This window comes from Lepisma saccharinum, chromosome 11 (genome assembly GCF_977018435.1).
Source record: "Lepisma saccharinum chromosome 11, izLepSacc3.1, whole genome shotgun sequence".
In the NCBI taxonomy this organism is placed as follows: Eukaryota; Metazoa; Arthropoda; class Insecta; order Zygentoma; family Lepismatidae; genus Lepisma; species Lepisma saccharinum.
This window is the reverse complement of record NC_139239.1, coordinates 85,080,778-85,105,123: the sequence shown is the minus strand read 5'-3', so window position 1 is coordinate 85,105,123 and position 24,346 is coordinate 85,080,778. Positions and strand designations below refer to the sequence as shown.

Below are 24,346 nucleotides of genomic sequence, written 5' to 3'. Positions count from 1 at the left end.
ATCCAGCACGGCCATCAAATTATATAGTGTATGTAGATGCAAACAGCCTCTATGGTCACGCTATGATGGATAAATTGCCATATGCAGGGCTTGAATGGGTTGAAGATTTCAATATTGAAGATCTTCAGAACTATGATGACCGTGAACATGGCCTCTTCTTAGAGGTTGATCTGATATTTCCTCATCATTTACATAACAAATTTTCTGAGCTGCCCCCAATTCCTGAGGTTCAGTACTCACCTGGCTCTAAACAGAAGAAGCTCATGATGACACTGGATCCAAAACAAGGCTATGTCATATATTACAAAAACCTCCAGTTCCTGATGAAACATGGTGTCCAAGTGACCAAAGTTGGAAAAGTTTTGAGGTTCAGGCACTCAGAATGGTTGAAACCATATATTAATACAAATACAGAGCTTCGAACATCTGCAAAGAGCCAATTTGATAAGGGCTTGTTTAAATTGATGGTAAATTCTGTGTATGGCAAAACAATTGAAAATGTCAGAAAACATACCGATGTTAAAATAATTACTGACCCCAGCCTGAGCAAAAAATTGGTTGCAAAGCCTAATTTCAATTACAGAAGAATTTATGATGAAAATATGGCACTTTTCAACATGAAAAAAACAAAAATTAAGTTTGATAAACCTATTTATGTAGGGGCTGCAATATTGGAATTGTCCAAATTACATATGTTAATATTGTATTATGATGTGTTGAAACCTTTTTATGGTGATAATATAAAATTGATGTACATGGAGACGGATAGTTTTGTTCTTGATATTAAAACAGAAGATGTTTATAAAGATATGACCCAGCCTGAATTGTTTAAATATTTTGATACCAGTGAATTGCCAGGCCATCTGAATATTCAACCCCACAACAAAAAAGTGCCTGGCAAGTTAAAAGATGAGACACTTGGTGATGTTATTGTGGAATTTGCTGGGTTAAGTGCCAAGATGTACAGTTTTAAAACATGTAGTGGTGTTGCTGCTAAAAAGGCCAAGGGTATTGGCAAAGTAGCTGTGGAAAAAGAGCTTGAATTTGAAGATTATAAAAATTGCCTCAAATCCCAGAGTTTAATCAGAACATCAGAATCCAGAATCCAGAGTGTGGATCACTTATTGACTAGCAATATTGTAAAAAAAGTGGCTCTGGACCCACATGATGATAAGAGATGTATTTTATCATGTGGCATACATACTTTACCATGGGGGCATTGTGATTTGAAAAGTGGGAATCAATGCCCAATTACAGAGCATGATTTGAAATAAATAAACATGCCTATGAACTTATTTGGGTTTAAAAAACAAGGTATTATGGACCTGCCAACACCACAACCCTCTTCTGATATGCTGTCTAAACTGAGTGGCTTGTTAATTATTCATCTGAACAGCATACTTACAGATATTGATGATGAAACAGGCAAAATATTGTACATATTTAACAATAATTTAAATCATTACCAATTACCTGTAGGTGGGCAATTGCAATTTATTACAACCCCTGAGGGTGATGTCAAAATTTCAGTAGGGAGAAATATTTATAGAATTAAGCACTCAAACATGATTTCTGGCACTGTTTATACTGTTTCTGCTGGTGACTGCTTATATATTGAGGTCCCTGGATCTTATGATAAGCTTATACCCTTTTTTATAGAATTAAGAATCAGATACTCTATAATAAATAACTACTAAATCAAAAATGCCTAATGATATTTTTGGCCATACAAGACATGAAGATCACAGTGATGAGATTCTGATGCTTGATGTCAGAGTCAAGAAATTAAGAAGTGATTTACAAGCTTTACAAACCACACTCAATGCCAGTCTTCAATTAGAAATTACAAATTTGCAATCACAATGCATGGACCCTCTTCTTAAAATTGATTCTGAACTCAAGTTGCTGCTTCAGAAATATACTGACCTGGCGACATTGGATAATTTTCAAAGTTTAGAAGAAGCTGTTGCAACTCTTCAAGCCAAATTTAAGACCCAGGCCACCAATTCTGAGCAATTGAAACAGCAATTAGAAGAGCAAATAAATAATGTCCAGGCACAGCTCCAAACAATTGTCAAAAGCATAAAATCACAAGAAGATTTTGATCTAGTGATTTCCACTCTAAAAGAACAGATTCAGTCACTCCAAATACCTAATCTGGACCCTCTGAACAATGCCATAGCCGAGGTTAAAGAAAAAATTGAGACACTTGAAAATTTTATGAACAATTTGCCATCTTCTGATGCTTTGAATGCAATAACTCGGAGTGTAGCAAATATTAAGCTGCAACTTGAAACATATGAAGATTTTGGAAAAATTCAAAGTTCCATAACCCATCTTGAAGGTACAATAGCAGCAGTGCAAAGTGATTTGGCAAATGTACTAGAATCCTGATTGCCTGGGATTGTAGATACCCTTGTTAGTGTCCAGCAACAAATCACAAAGCTTGAAAACCTCAACACTGAATCTGAACTGTCTCATTTTCATCACTTGATCGATGATATCCAAACAAAGCTTGAAATTTTACAACAATCAACACCTACTCAGGCAGATATAGCCCTGCTCCAAAATGCTATGCAAAATGTGGCTGATGCTTCTGAATTACACAATGTGAAATTGGCACTTGAATCTTTGCAAAATACTGTATCAAATCTGCCTACATCACAGGAACTTAAAAATATAAAGAGGGCAGTGAATCGCATATTGAAATCAGAAGATATCAAAAATATCCAAGCAGAGATCAAACATCTCACTCAGACAGTGGCCACTCTACCAACCAATCAACATATTAATGAACTGCATGCCCTGTTTGAGGATATCAGAAGACAGGTCCATGATCTTACTGCTCAAAATTCAAAATTGGCAGTTGTTGAAAATTTGCAACAAATTGTAGCTAATATCAAGCAACAGCTAGGAACCATGGAATCCAATCAAGCAAATGCTCTGTCTGTTTTTGCCACCCAGCTACAAGAAATTGTGCAGCAATACAAGAGACTTGCTGTGGACATAAAAATAAAGCCAGGCCATGATGATGTTGTTAGAACCATCAATGAGCACCTTGAATCTGTAACAAGCAGATTGCTCACAGCAGAAAAGGAAATAACAGGCATAATCGAGAATCCAAAACATACAGTAATTCTTGAATTGTACAGCATCCCCAACAAAGAATATGATTCTCCATTTACACCAGGTGGCAAAATATATATGCTGTCCCCTGCACAATTTTATTACCAATTTTTTGTTGGGGGCACATTGAGACCAATCAAGATCAAATATTGGCTTCAACCACAGGCACACCACTACCCTACCTTATCAATAACAAATGCCGACAACAAAGTGAAAATCACCCGTGTAGAATTGGAGGATTTTACAGACCCCAATACATTAGAAACATCTTATGTTGAAGATGATGGCTCTTTGGAATTTAAAATACAAATAGGGGACAAATTATATTTAGAAAATCCTGCAGTATCAGCTGCTGAACACCCTATAGTTGCAATATTCTTATTTACATATTATGTCTAGACAAATTATTGTTGATGAATTACACAGACAGGCCAGACATAATTTTAAGAGACTCCCAGTAGTCACAAAAAGCATAGATGATTTATGGCAGAGCGACTTGATTGAAATGTCAAGTGGACAGTTGAAAAACTTAGACAAAATCAACAAGGGCTACAAGTATCTTCTCACTATCATAGACACATTTTCAAAATTTGCCTGGGCTGTGCCACTCAAATCCAAGACTGGAAAATGTGTTACAGAAGCCCTCAGGACAATCATCAATCAGAGTGGAAGATCCCCGCGCTATTTGCAAACAGATAATGGCAAAGAATTTTATAATTCAGTGTTTCAACAATTTATTAAAAGCCAGGCAATAAAACATTATTCGAGTTACAGTGATCTCAAAGCCTCAATTGTAGAGAGATTCAACAGAACCTTAAAAAATCTTATGTATAAACAATTTACACTTCAAGGTAATTATAAATGGATTAATATTCTTCCAGAACTTCTACATAAATATAACAACTCGGTCCATTCCACAATCAACATGAAACCCTCTGAAGTAACTTCATCTGATGAGCAAAAATTGATCAGCACTGTTTATTATCCTAGATACCAGCCAACAACAAGAAAGGCCAGATACAAGGTGGGTGATCAAGTAAGGATCAGCAAATATAAGCACTTATTCAAGAGAGGCTTTACAAGAAACTGGAGCACTGAATTATTTACAGTGGTTCAAGTTAAACCCGGGACCCTTAACACATATATAATAAAGGATCACCGAGGAGAAATTCTCAAAGGCAGGTTCTATGAACAAGAGCTCAGCAAAACTAAACAGCCTGACACATATCTCATAGAAAAAATCATCTGCAGAAAAGGCAACAAGTTATTTGTCAAATGGCTAGGACTTCCAGAACACAGCTGGATCGATGCAAACAAAATAATAATATGAGCACCTGGGATGTTATAAAGAGGCTGCCAGAACCTGAACAACAGAATAAGAGAAATGGCAAGTTGCTACCTGATAATATTAGGTGTCTTATTGTTGGGCCATCTGCTTGTGGTAAAACTACACTAATGGTTGATAATTTTTTATTGGCACCCAACTGGTTAGACTGGAAAAACAGGCACTTGTATATCTTCTCTAAGAGCTTGGAACAATTAAAATATCAGCAGCTGATGAAGCTATATGATGGATTGGATATAGCCACTTTTGAACCAGATGTTAAGCCACTTCATGAATGTCTCGATAATTCTGTTGTTGTGTTTGATGATGTTATATTGGATAATCAAAACAAGGTTAGAAATTTCTTTACACAGGGCCGGCACAAAAACATTGATTGCTTCTACCTGGCACAGACTTTTTCAAAAATACCCAAGCAACTGATCCGAGACAACAGCAATTTTATATGTGTGTTTCATCAGGACCATACCAACCTCAAACACATACATGATGAATATGTAGGTGGGGACCTGAGCTACAATGATTTTTCTAAGTTTTGCAGCAGGTGCTGGAACCAGGACAGTTATGGGTTTGTCACAATTGATATGACAAGAACACCCAATAGTGGCAAATACAGAAATAAAATCAACAATTTTTTAGACATTGAAACATAAATAAATAACCATGAAAAGGCCAATTATTGATGATCTTAAATTAAGAGATTATCTTGTAAAAAGATTTAAGGGATGGAAATCAGAGAACCGAGGAATTTATGAAAAACACAAACAAACAGAACAGCCCATAATTGATGCTATTAATAATTTAGGTAAGAATATCAAAACTGTTACAGAGCAAAATCAAAATTTGATCACAGAGCTTGTACCTGTAGCTGCAAGGAACATATTAGATTATCCATTCACCCCACTTTCCAGTATTCATACACCTAGTCCTATTGCTCCTAGAAGAATTGAAGCAACTCAGGATCCTATTGAATTGGGTCTTCTTGCTCAAAAATATTTAACCACACCTAAAGACAATAAAGATGAGGTGTTTGGCTTATATGCTGACACAGAGCTTGATGGTAGCATCATACATAGAATTGGCAATTTCAGAGTAACATTTATGGGGGATGATATAATTGTATATTCAGAATCTCGACTTGGAGAAAAAGGTGCTTTTGTTAAGTACTCCGGAACACCTGGATTGTGGGAACTGATGACTAGGAAAAGGCCTGGCAGCTATACAGATCAGGATTATGAGGATTACAAAGAAATATTAATAAAATCAGATGCTCTATACCAGAACAATGATCCCACACAAAAAAGAGTCAAGTCGAGCAGTGGGGCAAAATACAACAATTTAATCAAGCCCATATGGTCACAAATCAAGACTGGCAGTGGAATCAAACAATACAACACCCTGCCTAAAGAATTTGTGTGGGTTGATGATGTCAGGAAACTTGTAGATAGGTTATTGGTGATAGCTGGGGAGGAAAATGCGGGCAACCACAATTTTTACAATGAAAAAGTTGGAATTATGGACATGATAAGCACCAAATTGTCTAATTTTATAGTGAATGACACTAAGGGGATTGGATATCTTATAAAAATTATTAACACTCTACCACCTAAATTTTGGAATATTTCTGAGGGTCGGGGCCTTGTTAATGACATTATAAACAAACTGCCATTTGAACTACACATTCCAGGCTATCAGTATTGTGGTCCAGGCACAAAATTGGATCATAGATTAAACAGAGGTGATCCTGGTGTTAATCCCCTAGATGCTGCTTGTAGAGACCATGATATTGCATACAACACACATTCTGATCTTGACAAGAGACATGTTGCAGACAAGAAATTAGAAGAGGCTGCATTTGGTAGATTTGTAAGCAAAGATGCATCTTTGAGTGAAAAAATAGCAGCATTGGGAACCACTATAGCTATGAGCACCAAACAAAAATTGGGGTGGGGGTTGTGAATATGTATATAATAAACCTACAATGAAGGCCAAGGGTGTTATGTATCAAATACCTTATGCAGGTCTCAAATCTCTTAAAACTATTGACAGTCTTTTAACCAAAAAGCAGCGCAAGAAAAAAAATTCTTGTCTGGCAAAGGGTCATGGTATGAAATTGTTGCTTAGTACCCCCCAATTAAAAAAATTACAGCAATCAAGAAAAAAATCACATGTGGGGGGATTTATATTTACCATCCCTGCCATCTTAGCTGCTCTCGGGGCTGTTGGGAGCTTGGCTGGGGGATCAGCTGCCATAGCAAAAACAGTAATAGATGCCAAGAAAAATAGGGCAGAATTAGATGAGCAGAAGCGCCATAACCTGGCTATGGAGAAACAAGGCAAAGGTGTTAAAAGAGCCATGAATAAGTTTAAAAAAAACAAGAGCCACTTACAAACCAAGATATTGAAGCTTTAATCAAGCCACTGGGCATCAAACATTTTAGAGGTGTGTACATGTCTGATTCTTTCCCAGAACAACCACTCAACAAAGAGTGTGGCATTGTTAATTTGGATGAGTACAAAAATCAGGGCACTCACTGGATCTGTTATCTTAAATATTTAAAAGATGAGGCATTTGTGTTTGATTCATTTGGAGGTGTTCCACCTGAAAATTTAATAAAATATCTAAATTCAGCTAATCTTTATTACAATAATGCCCGTGTTCAAAACTTCAAAGATGTTAATTGTGGACATTTGTGTTTATCTGTTCTTAGATATATGTCTCAAATAAATAAACCATCAATTGAAGATTTTCAAAAAGCCTTGTGGTATCTGAAACATCATGGGGGTATTCCATCTCACCAGCCAAAATTCAATATTGAAACTCAAATTACATGATGACATTGTATATCCCAAAACAATAGCTCTCAGGGCATTTTATGGCATGTACCTCATCCCCAATATTACACACCACAACAATACAATTGCAGTAGGGGATGAAAAAATTGTCATCACTCCAGGGTAGGGATGGGCCGATATGAAATTTTGGCCGATACCGATAAAGTACCGATATAAAATTTACCGATACCGATAACCGATATTCTACCGATCCGATATAAAATTAGAAATGGTCGTTGAAGAACCTGAAAGGTTCATTGACCTCCTTAATAAATGTGTGTTTCAAGGTGACTGCAGTGAAAAAGAATTGCATATTTAGACATTTACTTTTTTAGAAATAAGGGCATGGAGATTATCCATAAAAATTACAACAAAATGGCAGAATTTTGCACTAAATTATCAGATATTTATCGATATATCGGATCGGTAATATAATCGGTAATTTTACCGATAAACCGATACACCGATATGCCTATATCGGCCAATACCGATAGAGTACCGATTAATCGGTCCCATCCCTACTCCAGGGCAATATAATCTCTCCACTCTAAATGCTCAATTACCCAGAGGTATTGTGTTAAGTCAAAATTCTGTCACTCACAGAGTAGAAATTGTATCTGCCACAGAAACAGTGGATCTGGGTACCATAGGAGAGCTGTTAGGCTTTGAGAACAACACAAAACTTGAACCAGGCATCAAACACACTGCTATGAATATACCTAAATTCTTAGCCATAGAGACTCTAAATATTCACTGTAATGTGGCAGAGGGTATGATCACCAAATCAAATGGCATAGGTTCTCACAAACAAACAGGTATTATTGCAACATTCAAACCTAATTCTGAATTTATGGAGCCTATTATCTACAATCCATCCCCAACATTATATTTTCCTGTGTGCCATAATAGAATAGATTACATTGAGTTGATGGTCACTAATGAAAAAGAAGAATTAGTTGATTTTGCTGGAGCCACAACAACTGCAATCATAGAGATTAATATTTAAATAAAAATACATACAAGAAGAAAATGGAAAATATTGAGAGTTATGAGCTACAATCATTCCCCCCAAACAGGAGGACATTTGCAAATTTAAATCAACCCAACACACAGATTGAGGTTGATCTTGATGTAGGGGATGGATTTATACACCCCCACAGAGCAGATCTATACATCAAATTTGATGTTGTAAAGCTCGATGGAACAGATTATCCGGCAAATTCAAATATAAGACTTGTAGACAATTTTGTGCCTCATCTATTCTCTGAAATTGAGATCAGAAAGCATGGAGTTGTTATAAACAGAGTGGATTATCCCGGCATTACCTCCACAGCTTTGGCCACATTAAAATTATCCAAAACCGAGGCTTCATACTACAAAATCGGGGGATTTGAGGCTGGTGAAAAGATATTATCCAAGAGCCACACTGTGCTGTTCCCTATGCGCCTATTGCCAGGATTCTTCTCAGATTACAAAGAAATTATGTGGAAGGGTGGGTTAAGAATTACATTTAGAAGAGCTGCAAATGATAATAATGCCTTGATGAGGTACAGTGCAATAAACCCTACAGGAGAAGCTCTGCCTAATACCCTACCTGATGAGGGCAAATGCATTATTCAGACTATGGAGTTAAGAATCCCTGTTGTTGAATACGAGGCCAGTTATGCTCTTAAATACAAAGCAGATATAATAAAAAATCCACAGATTCCTCTGCAATTTTATACATATCAATGTGTACAGAAGCCCGCAACTGGTTCTTATTATGAATTTGATGCCACAAATTCATTCTCCAGTATTCAATTTGACATGCCTGATTTTGTGGTGGTACTGTTTCAAACTGGAAGACACAATAATCAGGAAAAAAATTCAAGTAAATTTGATAACTGCAACATCAAGAACATATATCTTAAAAATGGCAGAAATGAGGTATTTCCTAGAGAAAATTACAATTTAGACATGTCCAAGGATGATTTCCTCAAATTATATGAGGCCTTTTCGGCTTTCAAGAGGGTTACTACTGGCAATACTGACATGTATTACACACCAGATGAATTCAAAACACAGAGACCCATGTTTGTAATCAATACTTAAAGAAGAAAACAGGTTGTGGTGAATGACAGAACAAATATTAAAATTATCTGTGAATTTCATGAGGCATTACCTGATGACACCATATGTAGTGTTATTCTCATAGGTGAAAAATCATATGTTTATGATGTAAGAAATGAGAGGGTCACAGAGCAATTCTAGAAGATATTTGCTCTATTATCCTGTTGTACAACACACAAACCTCAACTGTTTATCAGCTAGCAGTTAATATCTTATGTGTGGGCAGTTGTATATATTTCAATCTTATACGGAACTCAAACCCAAAGCCCCTGATTACAATGCCACAATATTAACATGTCTCCAAATAGAATATGCCCACATTTTACTGGGTTCTGAAGACCTTGATACAAACAAAATTGGATTTTGTTTCTGTCATAATATTTTCCAAGTCTTTGCCTAGGCTTATATTATCAGAATAGAATTGCTTTCAGCATGAAGAGGGGCAGTTCATTGCCACTGTGTGAAAATATGTATTTTTTATCTCAATAATCTTTGTTACACTTTTACATGTTGCAGACATGTTACACTTTTTCCCTATCGCACAGAAAGATTAATGGCCCCTTCAGTGAATCGCATAGAAAAATCATTAATGTTCCCTTCTAGCGTGTAGATTTTATCTCTTGCGTGCCGGCAAGGCATGGAGGCAATTAATTATGCCTACCCACTCTTCTTCTATTGTATTGAGCGAGTGGTTATAAAACATGAGAAAATAAGAAAATTGAGAAATTCAGTTTTTGTACAATATATTGTTGTAAAACATTTTTTACCAGGTTTTCAGATCTGGGGGCTATCAACTAGCAGTAATTATTCTCAAAATCTCACTTGTAGAGATATTATTTTGCCACATATATTTCAATCTTAAATATTTTATCAGGACTCGAACCCAGAGCCCCTTGTTTACAAGACAACAATATTATCATTTTGCCATCAGGGGAGGCTTCACATTTTATGAGGACTTAAACCCGAACCTCCACACCTGAAAAATTGGGGTATAGGCCCCTCTTGCCATTATCTTAAGTATAGGCAAATCTATCTGTTGAGCCCTCGTCTTTTCTACACTAGAAATTCAGAATTTCTTAAAAATCAGAGCATATCACACCTGAAAAATTGGGGTATAGGCCCCTCTTGGCTTTGTTTCAAGTGTAAGCAAATCGGATTGTTCAATCAAATAGCCTCTTCCTTTCTACACTTATAAGTTGAGTTTATAATATTGTAAATACAACTACTCGCATCTTTATGTGGAAAATTGTCATTTAAAAAAGAAAACAATAGAAATTCGATTATATCAAAAATACTAATTTTCGGATGGGGTATCATATGGTCAAATTTATTGCAAATTGCCTCTACTTTAACCCCTTTCAGGGAATACATCTAATTACAGGTCACCCTGTATACATTCAAATTCTGCCAGTATTATCTCCTGCAGTTTCTACTACTCTATCTCAGTTAACTCACACACACCTTCATGCACATGCTTTATATCTGCAAAACATACCACATTGTTGGGGGATATTCAAGGAGAGAAAGACACAGCAAAAGTACATGCATTCACAACTTACAGTTATCAAAGACCACATAAACCATCTTGTAATCCGTGATGTTTTGCTGCTATACACAAGCAATATTCTGCCAGCTTGAACTCCAAGAAACACCAGGAAAATAGATGTCAAAGTTCCCAGCAGACCTACAATAAATGAACAATTACACTAAGTAATAAATGCTTCTACACTCCAGAAATTGAGATATTGAAAAAAAGGTTCACGCAAGAAAAGTTAAGCTTATCATATCGGTAATCAAATAAAATAATCCCACGGTCCTGAGGTGGGGCAGAGCAAGAAGGTGAGAGGCAGAACTTTTGTGTGAATACAGCTATTACTTGGATTAAATTTCTGCCAAAATCCAGTTCTTCTCTAATTTCCTTTTTCAGCGTGAGTCAATTTTTGCCTTCTATTTACTGAGCTGTGACAGACGTAGGTGGAAGAATTTTATACCACTGTTACAGTGGCATGGATTATTGGATACATATATTTATGGTGAATAAATTATCAAGATTTGGCTACAAAAACTGGGTACACTTCAATATCAAAAGTGATACATAAAATGGCACTTCAGTGTTAAATTGTGAATATAACCCTTAATTTGATTTTAAAAACTACATTTATTACACAAAAAAAGATTTCCCCTCTGCATTAAGTTTATTCCTGCGTAAAGGAGTTCATTTTTGCTTCTAAAATATTTGCAGCAGAATTAATGATTTTTCAGTGATTTGCATAACTCACAGGATAATTCAGACCTCCGAAAGTCAGATCGAACTTCTGGCATTATTCCCCATGACAATTTAAAATGGAGTTCTGGCCATTTTAAATTTTCAAACAAAACAAACTTTTTCATTTGAAAGGTTTGACCACTTTTTGGAAAAGTCTTTTCAAACAGATTCCAAAACCGTTCAAATTTTTCTATATGACACTATAGAAACTCTAAATTTTATGTTTTACAAGAGCTTATTTCATTTTTGGAGTTCATTTCCCATTATTTTGTGACAAAGAAAATGCACCTCACACCTCTCAAAGAAATGAAAAATGAATATTATAGTGTTATTTCACATATCGTGTTTGTCAAAAACGAAACACGCATGCCTCTATGGTTTTGATTGATTGATTAATTGAGTTGGTGTTTTAAGTCCACTTTATGCACAGTAAGGCTAATTGGGACCGGACCTACAGTTTAAAGTAGGATGCGAACCACGAATCAATTAAAACATGTTAAAAATGCATGAGTATGAGAAATCAAACTGAAAAAAAAAAGAAAAAAAAAAGAAGAATGCCCAATTCACTAACCTTCAGGATCAAATGGAACAGATGTTTGATACACTCTTTCACATGTTGGATGTTGATATATGTGGTGTTCTCCAAAGACAATTCGATCAATATATCCTGCAACTCCACCAGTACAATTAACATTCTGGCTGTAATTGTAAAGTCCTCCAGGTCCATGGTAACCCCTGTTATCCAAAAGAAAATAACACATCAGATATTGCAGCTCAAAGTTTGTTGAAGGAGAGTTTTAAAAGCCCAACTAACGACATGGCATCAATTTTTAAAAATAACTTTAAAGTAAAGAAATTTTTTGTGGTGTTGTGGCATTGGCACTACACAACTTCAAGAGATACTACCCCTACCCAAACTTGCATCCCCTGGTGTCTACAAGACCACATGGTTGATTGATTGATTGATTTAGTTTATTTTACTTCGCGTTTTGTGCCTCTTGGCTAATTTGCGAAGATGGGGATGAGTGATGAAATTGATGAATGGACATTCACAAACAACCAAGCCCGACCAGGATTCGAACCCGGGACCCTTGGCGTCGCAGCGCGATGTGCTAACCACTCGGCCACAGGGTCGGGCACAAGACCACATGGCAATGCCACAACACCTACATTGACAGAACCATTCGCACTGTCCAAGAACGGATTAACGAACACGTAAAAGATGCCAAAAATGACACACCAAAATCAGGCCTCTTTCAACACCTACACTCCACTAACCACACCATCTCCTCCATATCCATACTTCACCCAACCAGCTCTTTCATAAAAACCACTGTCAAACAAACCCATGCTATCATCCTACAGAAACCAGCACTGAACTTGGACAATAAACAGGCACACCCAACTTGGCACCCTGTTCTTAGAAAGATCCGACCTGAAAAAGAAAAGATGCGGTGCACATACTCGACCCCCCCCCCTTCCCTCCAGCCACGCGGGGAACAGGAAATGCACCATGTCGAGCAGCACAGCCCAGCCACCCAACCACCACCTGGCAACGCCACCTGACAACAGCAATCAGACAACGCAAACCAGGATGCATACGCCAGCGCCGCTGAATGGGAGAAATCGCAACTACCACCACCCAGGAACAAATAATGCAGTGACGCAGTACCATATCCGCTTCAAACGCCATACCCTTTTGTGAATGAAGACAGTGGATCTTCGAAATTAATAGGATTTAACCATTAAAATGTGCAATGCGGAAGTGCGAAATTTTCTAAATTTCACGTAAGTAATAAGGATTAAGATAAAATTCCAGTATAATTCCAGAATTCCGTGGCAAAATTTCCATAAATTCAGTGGCGCACACTGATGTTCTTCCTATGATGCAAAATTTTCTAAATTTCACGTAAGTAATTAGGATTAAGATAAAATTCCAGTATAATTCCAGAATTCCATGGAAAAATTTCCATAAATTCAGTGGCGCACACTGATGTTCTTCCTATGATGACAATACTTAAAACATAAATATTAACAGTACATATAATCTTCAAAGCTATCCAAAAATTGTAATGCAATGTTGTTACACTGCCTAAAAGTATTTACTTCAGGTGAACAAAATATTACATTTTACTACTGTATTTATGTGTATGTTTTAGTGAAAAATAAATCAAAACACAAAATTATACAACATAGCAGACCAGTTAATGCACTAACATGATACAAGAAATACTCAGAAAAGAAAGTTTGTAGAATGTACTAAGAGTTTCAAATTCATTACCTCTATTTATAGTGTAAATTGTATTGGAATTATTATCAAAATTATAACTATTACGTGAATTTAGAAAAGCACAGAAAAATATTTTGCATAAGGAAAAAATAGATACCATAATATAGAAAATAATAATAATAATAATAATAAACTGCATTAGTTTTTAAGCACATTTACTGAATTGTTCCAACTTGCAGTTAATGTAGTACAGGTGCTGGACAACGAAACTGAAACACCAGTGATTATACAACACGCCACTGGAGGGCTCACCTGCACCACCTGTTGGTCATGTACAGCTTAGTGGGCATTCGAGCACATACACGTGTGCCTGCCAGTCTCGTTGGCACAATAGTAGCTGGACTGCACATCAAATATTTGGTTTCGTACAGTCGAATGGGAGACATATCATAGTTCCAAAGAGGGCAGGGCAAATTGTTGGTGCTCGTCTTGCCGGTGCATCAGTAACAAAGACTGCAAATATTTGTAGGGTATCAAGAGCCATAGTATCAAGAGTCATGACAGCATACCAGAATGAAGGAGGAGTAACTGGAAGGGGAAGCAGAAGCTGTCAGGGTACTGAAGAGGATTGTGCATAAAAACACCACTGCAAAAGTCACCACAGAATTGAATACACACTTGATTGAACCGGTTTCTACCAAAACCATCCATCGAGAACTTCATAGGGCTAACCGAAAATCTTGGTCACTAGCACAATGGCCAAAAAACAGGTTGACTGATGTCAGCAGCACAAATCGTGGCCGTTAGATGACCTGAAACATGTTGTGTTCTTGGATGAGTCCACCTTCACTGTTTTTCCGACATCTGGAAGAGTTTACGTGTGGAGAAGTCCATCCAGCATACCAACCAGACTGCTTAGTGCCCCTAGTGAAACATGGGGTGTGGGCTGTAATATCGTGGCAATCTTTGGGACCACTACTGATTATTCTAGAGGGACATGTCACTGTCAAGGTCATTATTGAGGCCCATCTGCACCCTTTGGTGTCAATATTGTTCCCAGAGGGTGGTGCAGTTCCAGGATAATACATCAATACACCCTGCTAAACAGGTCACAGTGTGGTTCGAAGAGCATGAATGTGGGGTTTAACATCTGCCATGGCCCACCCAGTCGGCGGACCTGAACATTATCCAGCTCTTATGGAATCTTTTGGAGGATCGTGTGCGGTAAAGTTTCCCTCCACTAACAACATGTTGTGAACTCATCGATGCTTCAGGAGGAATGACTCAAATACCTCTCACCACTGTGCAGGACTTCTATCTTCCCCAGACGCGTAACTGTTGTATTGGCCACCAAAGGCAGCCCAACACCATAATAATAAAGGTTAGTGTCTGCATTCCACGTGTTTTAGCTTCAATGTCCACTACCTGTATATTATCTCATTGTTATTCTAGACAAGTAACAACCTTCATTTTTCAACAAAACATTGCATGAATCTACTTACATTGGACAATCAGGTACAGGTCTCAAAAATGTAACAGCTGTATGAGCCGTTATAATTAATATCATAAACAGCCACTGGAGCCAACAATCTGTAATGTCTTGAAAGAAAAGCCACCATCTTTGCTAAAAATTACAGAAAAAAAACTAGTTTTAGATTGGTATATATTACATTATCTAGCATGTCATAGCAAACCATATGCTAATTTACTTCTATACATTTTACAAGTATTTCAAATCCTACTCAAGTGAAATCTTTTCTGGAGAAAAATGAAAAACCTCCAAATATTCAGGCAACTTATATTTTTCAAGTAATTTTTAAACTTTCATTTACTTTCCCTGCAGTTAGTTACATACATAACCTCAAGGGAGAATCTGAGCACTTTGAGTAGTTGATTTTTACTTTACTGGTGAAGATTCCAGTTTACAGTTTTGTACTGGATATGGATGTTATGAGTCTGCATTATTTTCTCATCTGATCACAATTCATTCTCAATGTAGCAATTAGCCAAAAAAGGTATTAAATCTACTCAACATAAAATGAATATAGATGCAACAAGTGTATAAAAATAGGAGGGAATCTATGCGTAGATACATAGTGATGCACATTGTGATATAGCTCCGAGCACTGTTCACTACTTTGAAGAATTTCGTACAAGAGACATGCAGTCCATTACAACAAAAAATGTGTCATATTTTACGTTTTAATTCTCGAGAACAATCAGTAAACTCTTTAACAGTTTCAGTGCCTAAAACATGACACTATGTACCTTTACTTTTGGCAGCTACATATATGCGCCACAGGACTTTAATAATACATGTAATAAGAATTTTTCTAATTTGATTATTATTCATTATTATATGACTCTCTACAATGTTTGATTCCTCGTGGAGGTACATTGTACATTGTTTTTGGAGGGATGGAGGGGGATTTCCCCCCCTCTGGGCATTTCTGTTTCCCCTCTGCTTGATAAATTCTATCCATGGGGGTATATAACATGGTATATAACTACCTTAAAAAAGCAAACTATACATATAAAAAAAAACTTTTCTTGGGGGATATGTTATATGGCACAAAATCATTATCTCATGCTGTCCCTAGACAGTCAGTAGAATTTCCCCCCACTGGAAATTTCTTAAATACCACACTGGTTATACTTAAGAAATGTACTAATAAAAATCATATGAAATATGACAGTTAATATTAATGCACCATTCTTATCACCAATAATAAATAAATGATTTTCATGAAAAAGTACACCACTTCAAGTATCAACCAACTTCACTCACTTTGTCAACACTCAAGCACTGGTGCGAACACCATATTATTCAATGCATGTTTGTTATTCAATACTGTTTGTCATAATGCTCTTCATTTGGCTGCATTGGAAGGTATATTCTGTAAATTAAAAGCCCTACCAGAAACTCCGCTATCATAATATGAATTGAAAGGCTCGGGTGTAAAACGTGGTAAGTGACATTTTAGTTATTTTGGAGTTACAATGTGCATCGTGTAGTCCATCATAAATGGAGTCGAATCGTACTTGAAGTGTTTCGTTTTGTCAATAGATTACAGAGCTAGATGTGTTGAAAGATATGGTATCTACCAGTTGTTTCATGTAAAGTATGGTAAGTAGCAAAGATGGAGGCGAAACGGCTGTTACTGAATTGTAACGTGTCTCAGAAAGTTCGCGAGTATTGAGGCAACAGCAAAGATGAGAACGAGTTAGAAAGTGTATATGATTTCAATAATGACCCGGAATATGTACCACCGACTAAGAATGAGGAGAATGAAGAGGTTGCCAATCAAAAATGTGCCTAAAACTGTGCATGGCCACATACATTCTATTTCATGTAAAACGTGGTATCTACTGTAGATACCATTGTTTACATGAAGCATTGAAGCAGTGCTCATAATGGCAGTTTCGAATTAACTCGCACCTGGATGTGAACTGTGATCTAGTAGAGAAGCACATACTTTTCTTTTACTAGATATAAATAACTATAGTCACATGGAAATTCGTTTGATTTTTAATTGGGTATGCGCACTTAAGGCTGCTTTAAGATACCAAGCAATGTCAAAAATGTATTACACTTAAGGAATATGTAATTTGATCTGAATCATATCAATTATTTGGAACAGTTCAGTTTTTTTATAAAATATTTCTTTCATAAATCTGTAATGTGCATTTTAAAAGCTATAATATTTTTATGGTGGACCTAATAACGTATTTGTAATTTAATTAACTTTCGTAAATATGATATGTGTGACTTTGAGGAAAGCAAATTATTTTATTGTTGATATTGCAAATATGTCTTCTTCTTGGTTCGAAATTATAACTATTTTAACCCATAAGAGCTAAATATCAGTGAAAACTATTAAACTTAAGCCCTGTGTACATTTTAAATCACTATTTACAACATGTCAAGTTAAAGAAATATACAACACAAAGTTACAAGGTCATAATTGTATCTTCATTGATTTGCTTTATTTTACTTCACGGCTTGTGTCACTTTTGGCTTATTTGCGAAGATGGAGATGAGGATGGTATGATGAAATTGATGAATAAGAACTCAAAAACATCCATGCCCAGGCTGGGATTCGAACCCGGGATCCCTGGCATCGGAGCGCGATTTCCTATACACTCCGCCATGGGGGGTGGTAATTCATATCTTGAAGATAGAGACTTAAACTAGGGATGGCCTTTTCGAAAAAAATGTTTTTCCATTTTTGAAAATGAAATTTTTCGATTTTTCATTTTTAAAAAAAAAATGTTTTTCATTTATGGATTTTTTTTTCCTTTTTTGCTTTCTTGTTTTCCGAAAAAAAATAGTTTTTCGAAAAAATCATATTTCGAGAATAAATTCGTTTTTAAAAAAATAGTTTTTACTTTTTCGAAAATAAATCGTTTATCATTTTTCGCTTCTTTGTTTTCGAAAAAATTTTCGTACCTCCACTTTTCATTTCTGAAAAAAATATTTTTAGATTTTGAATTTTTCGAAAAAAAGAGGCCATCCCTATTTTATGTATATATTGCTTATTGAATCACAAAAATCTAATATTGCCATTGTATGCAATTTAGATAGTCTACGTAACACAGGTTTGTATCAAGAGAGGCTTGTAAATTGCAATCTGCTTGGCATGCTGAGGTAATAAATAGAGCCTCTGTGTGTGTGAAGTAGATATGTGAAGCTGAAAAACCGCTAATATATAAACATTTTTTTACGAATATTGATTTCAATATAGATATAAGGAAGTTATTTTTAATCACAAGCATTAAGAACATATTTTTTTAAATACTAATGTAATAAAACGATGAAATATACTTTTCTAATGGTGTTCATTTCAGTCATAGACATAGGAAAGCAAAAACTTGTTACAGATTTTCTGTCTTTTGGTAAAGGAAACTTTTTTTACAAGTAGCTCAGGTTATTGTTTATTGAATAAAATTATTATTATTAAAGGCTTTCATTTTTGTGTTACAAATTGTTATGGTTGCTATAAAATGTCTAATGTCAAAATATTATTATTGAACTTACATCACAAGTTAGCTTGAATAAAGCGGTATCTGATCACTCATTTTGATAATATCGTTGCATGTAAAGCATGGTAACTACAACAATTCCTTGAACAACCCTAAAAAAATCACATTTAGCACCACCAAAAAAAATAATTCGGATGAAATATGTTTGTATGATAGTAAACATACAAGTGAATCATATTTGCTGTAAAAAATTTAGAAATTTATTTTAATTTGTAAATCAGATTTTTTTGAAACATCAACTTTCAATATCTCGAAACCTGCATTTTGTCACTTGCCATATTTTACACCCGAGCCCTTCAATTATAATCACAGGTCCAGTATGCTACCCTAAGAAAAACCAGTTTTCAGCAGCATAGGTTTAATAGCTTATCTGTCCATGTTAGTTAATAAAACAACCAAAATTATAAATATCTCAGGAAATATAACAGATACTTATAATGGTGCATAAAGTAAAGTAAAGTAATCCTTTAACAAATACCTGATAAACTCCTTGTGGTTTCATAAGAAATGTTTCCAACAATGCTACAACAAAATAGGATAATCCTAATCTTTGTAGCACACCAGGGATTCTCAAATTGCGCAAAGCAACATTGCCCTTCTTTGTGTTTAATATAAGCCCTAAGACAATTAAAATAGCAGACCGTCTAATTACATGTAGTAGTATCTTACGGCGTGGGATTGAGCTTCGGAGCTGTGACCTTAAAGAAATTGCTATGCTCACTCCCATTATCCACATGAACCTATGGAGAAGACAGAGAAATTATCAAGTACACATTTTCAGCACAAGTGCTTTTTCATCAGACTGATAGACTAAAGTAGATAAAACTTAAAAAGTATTCAAAAACAATTTCAAGAAATTCTGTACTGGGCAAGAATAACTTGGATGATTAACATAATTATGAGGGGAAAAATACTCTGCATATGAATGTGTCAACATTTATAGATCTTGTCAATGTAGACACAGCCCTTTTTATAGTAAACTTTAATATGAAAAATGTAATTTTTTTATTTGTTAAATATTTCAACACATATCCATTTATGACTTTGTCAAGAGCAAAGAATAATTTTAAAATGCAACACTGTATGTTCATGTAATGGAACTTAGAAGTGGCAGGATACACACATGAAATGTATTTGTGCATCTGTGTAAGGGATTATTCAATTCAATTAATTTTCATGATTCCTGTCACCATCCACATCAGAGCTTGTAAGTTATTAGCTTGGCATGCTTCCAGTCTGCGTTGTTGAACCAATGGCTGCTAGATGCCCTGCTATTTGTTGCTGAATCACTGCTTGGTTCAAGTAACAGAAGCCAAATGTGGTGGGCTCGTCCATTACCATGGGAGAAATGCGTAATGGCATGATCTCCACAATGAAATAGCCACCTTCACAGAAATAGGAATCGAGAACAAACTGATCAAAAACTATCAACATGGTGTAAAACTAGAGACTCAAATCCAAATTCCAAAACACCACATGCTCTAGTGTGTGATGAAAAGAAGTGGACTGCCTTCCCCTACCATCCCTCCAGCTGTAACTGCCTCACCAAAGTTCTGACACTTCAATATTACCATAGCACACAAATCCACAAATGCACTAAACATTGGTAATGGACAAGCCCACCACATTTGGCTTCTGCTACCTGACCAAGCAGTGACGCACAACACAGCACATGATGCAGCAACAACAGGACACCTACAGGCCATTGGCATAACAACACAGACTGAAAGCCTGCCAAGCTGATAACATACAACTTCTGATGTGGATGGTGAGAAGTCACCGAAATTAATCAAATGGAATAAACTGTTATCAGTATACATAAGTACATACACATACTGCATGAAGACTGTCTTCACATTTAAATGCATATAATCTGTCATATTTCTTCTTAAAATTTATTTTCTCCGTAGACAAAAAAAATACAACTAAAGTACGTATTCATAATTGGGAAAAGAGAGACGTGGTAGTATATAAATACGGAGAAACTAGTACTCACTTTTATCCGCGAAGCTGTTTTTTCTTTTCGATACAGACCAAGATGCACAGTTAACAACAACGCACCTAGCGGCAGCCAGAGAACTACAAACAAAAGACGCACGCCAAGCAAAAGTACAGCAAGTTCCAACAAGGATGGTGGCAGTGGCCACTGAAATTAATCGAAAAAGAAAAAAACAGCTTCGTGCATAAAAGTGAGTACTAGTTTCTCCGTATTTATTTTAAAGTACGTAAGTTATGAAACACTATAAATTTACCATGGAAAAACTAAATCTGCAACAGTTAAACCATTCCATGCAGAATGTTTAAAGAACCAGTATTTTCCTCCACCATAATTGACAAATATCATCACTGCTATACACAATCTGAAAATAAAGAAAGGGGGAAAAAAACATGTAATAATGCATTTCATACAACAATAACAATAATAAGGAAAGAAGATAATTTAAGAAGTTTCTATCTTATGAGAATGCATCCTTGTTTAAATTGTGTGAAAATAACAGTTGGATATATCAAAACATTGTCAAATTAAGAGTATAATGTGCCAAATGTGTAATAAAACGTTAAATAACTATGTAGTCTGATACTGAAGTTACTTTACATAAAGATACTTATGAAAGATACTATACAAATTTATATTGTTAACAAAATTAAATATTACACTTAATAAACAATATTTCTAAGGCCCAATCACTCTTTCTTGTGTAATAAATAGAATTTGTATTCTCTACAATTGAAAAAAAAAAGAAGAAAAACTTAGATAAGAGGATCTACAGTATCTGGAAGATACATTTTGCTGAAGTAGATATCTCAGATCATTTCAGGACAATTCTTTTTCAGAGGAAAGATGAGAGAACAGAAACTGCACTATGCAATCATTTTCAGTTTCCTGTGTTTTCTGTTTGGATTGCTCAAATGTAAGTGGACGTTGAATAAAATTGTGCACAAAACATGCTGAACTGTTGTTGCAGCAATGAAAGCAATTGGATTGATATTTGCCACAGCTCTAGAGTTGTCTTAGCACTTAGTGTTTGTTCTTTCAACATCCATTCCTTCATATTTTTGTCACAGTTTTTAGTTTGTTAGACATGGTGGTGTATATGTATCCATACTTTTGCAGGATAGCTAAATAATGTCGAAGTACTTTTGCATTTTCCACACATATTTATTAGATTCCACGGTTCAAATTGTGTCATTCATATCTGGTTTGTATGTGTTCATTCATCATATAATATAAATTTTATTTTCATTAGGGGTTAGCCACTGGCATACGCAGAGGGGTTGATGAGCCTACAGGCTTCTCCAAAATTTTGAGAAAATCAGCATTTTCAAATAAAAGCAGTGAAGAACCAGGGTCAAATGATAGTGGTAAATGGAAAACCAACTTAAAATAACACCCGATTGCCTGCCGCTTTGAGACTGGAAAGTACTAACTATATGACATTTATGGCACCCCCTAAAAAGCTGATATGGACTTTCCATCTTTACAGTTCAAAACCGCCTGAAAAATAATCCTGCGTACACCAGTGATTCCTTCTGTTGTGTTAGTATGTCTATCTATCTATTGGAAGAGATGGGGAGAGGAGAAAAATGCATTTAAAAACTTTTTCTCATCTTATGCACCATGGAACGAAAGCTCAGACCCTTACAAAGAAAACGAGTGAGAGCAATTCGCTCACTAGCGGTAAGAAATTATATTAATAGGAAATACAATGTATTTTTCCAGTACAAGGTACATTACAGTATCTGAAATGACAATAAATAATACTATACCCTCGGAAAACATCCAATGATCTGACTCGAGTACCTGGTTTCTTCATGCGACGAACACTTTCAGGCCTCACTAATACAGCACCATCTGTTGAACTAGGGGTTCCTAAATCCTATAAATAAAAATAGAAAAGAACCATACAGGTACATATGAAAAGTTTTAATTTTCATGACATATAATGTATTTACAAAGAACAGTGATACATGAACACAAATGTACATCTCAGCATTGTTCATTTGTGGATTCACCGGCATATTATTTTATACTCATTGTATTGGAATCATATCAGCATGTTTTCATTGTTCTTGTTTACTCTGCACCTGCAATTCATGTCAGGAAGATAAGTGTTCTCTGTGCAACAATGAATAGACTGTGAAAGACAATGTGCAACGGGGAACAATTAGGGAAACAGATGTTACCTTGGCCAACAAGTAGCCAGGAACAAAAATACTGGTTGAAAGCTGTGTTCAGAGTTTGGTATGGAAATGGTGTGACACTGCTCTATCCTCAATGTCATGAAACAGAGGCTTTCATCAGTTCACACTCATGAAGTCGTCAGTAACTTTCAGCAGTGGATAGAAGCTAGTCACATCAAATAGGTGTTCACAAACGACATGTTGATGAGTGCTGAAATCTCTGCACCCTAGGCCGTACCACATTAATTAATGTAGTATCCATCCCAAAAGGACACATTCTCCGCCGGAAGTGAAATATTCTTCCATTTTTTCTTGCTTTCCAACCGCACTATTTCACATACTCAGACTCGAAATATATCTACAAACACAAGTCACAAATGCTATGGTATATATTCTAACCTGTGAAAAATTGTTAATTGTGTAAGAATTTCAAACTCAAATCTACCTAATCATCTTCAAGATAGGATTATCTTGTAATAATCTTCCGTCTGTCAGATTGCTCTACAAAGAACAGTAACAAAGTAAACAGATCGAGAGAATTCTGTTTTACTTTTCACACAACATTATTTTCCTTCCTCGATAAAAATAAAAACTCAACTGTGAAAATCTAGCCTCAGGGTATTTATCAATGTGTATAAATTCAATAGGATTTGGATTAATAAAAGTTGCAATTTTTCACGTCTACGGAGAAAAATTCAAGCAGAATTCACGCATAATTTAGAGAGCCAACAATTCACGCAGAATTCCCGGTGAGTAGCCACCCTGATGTATCATCAGACTACCTATTGTAGTAGGTGATTTGAATGCAACATCACAAATGTAGACAAAAGAAGCTGGAAAAGTAGTGGAGATTTTTTTAAACACTAGCCACATACAATTATCATATAATTGAACATGCACAAGGAATATACGTTCAGATGTCACAACAAATCTGACCTAGCAATTAAAACTTGAAAAGTGATCGAAGGACTGACTGGGGTGTCACTGAGTCACACATGCTGTCAATCCATCTTTATCAAAGAATCAGTAAAACATCATGGAACTCATAGAGAGAAAATTGAATCTAAAAAGAGCAAATATTCTTCCAAGAAAGGGATTCAGAACACATATTCATACACTAATAAAAAATATCCTGAGGGAAACAAGCCAATTACAGATTATTTTGGAACTCCCAAATTAAATATATAAAAAAGGGAGGATAGGAAAAGTCAAT

The 24,346-nt window shown here is 35.7% G+C and overlaps 1 protein-coding gene across 1 annotated transcript in view; it reads right to left on the bottom strand.

Annotated features, from left to right (window-relative positions):
- The window catches only part of LOC145994953 (heparan-alpha-glucosaminide N-acetyltransferase-like), an 84,524-nt gene that overhangs the window by 19,204 nt on the left and 40,974 nt on the right, over nucleotides 1–24,346 (bottom strand). Inside the window, exons 6-11 of the mRNA XM_083131480.1 lie at nucleotides 22,720–22,829; nucleotides 21,204–21,311; nucleotides 19,430–19,691; nucleotides 15,411–15,532; nucleotides 12,250–12,413; nucleotides 10,972–11,096 (exon numbers count right to left, since the gene is read on the bottom strand). Coding sequence (XP_082987606.1) covers nucleotides 10,972–11,096; nucleotides 12,250–12,413; nucleotides 15,411–15,532; nucleotides 19,430–19,691; nucleotides 21,204–21,311; nucleotides 22,720–22,829 — 891 coding nt within the window. The remainder of the gene's footprint in view (nucleotides 1–10,971; nucleotides 11,097–12,249; nucleotides 12,414–15,410; nucleotides 15,533–19,429; nucleotides 19,692–21,203; nucleotides 21,312–22,719; nucleotides 22,830–24,346) is intronic.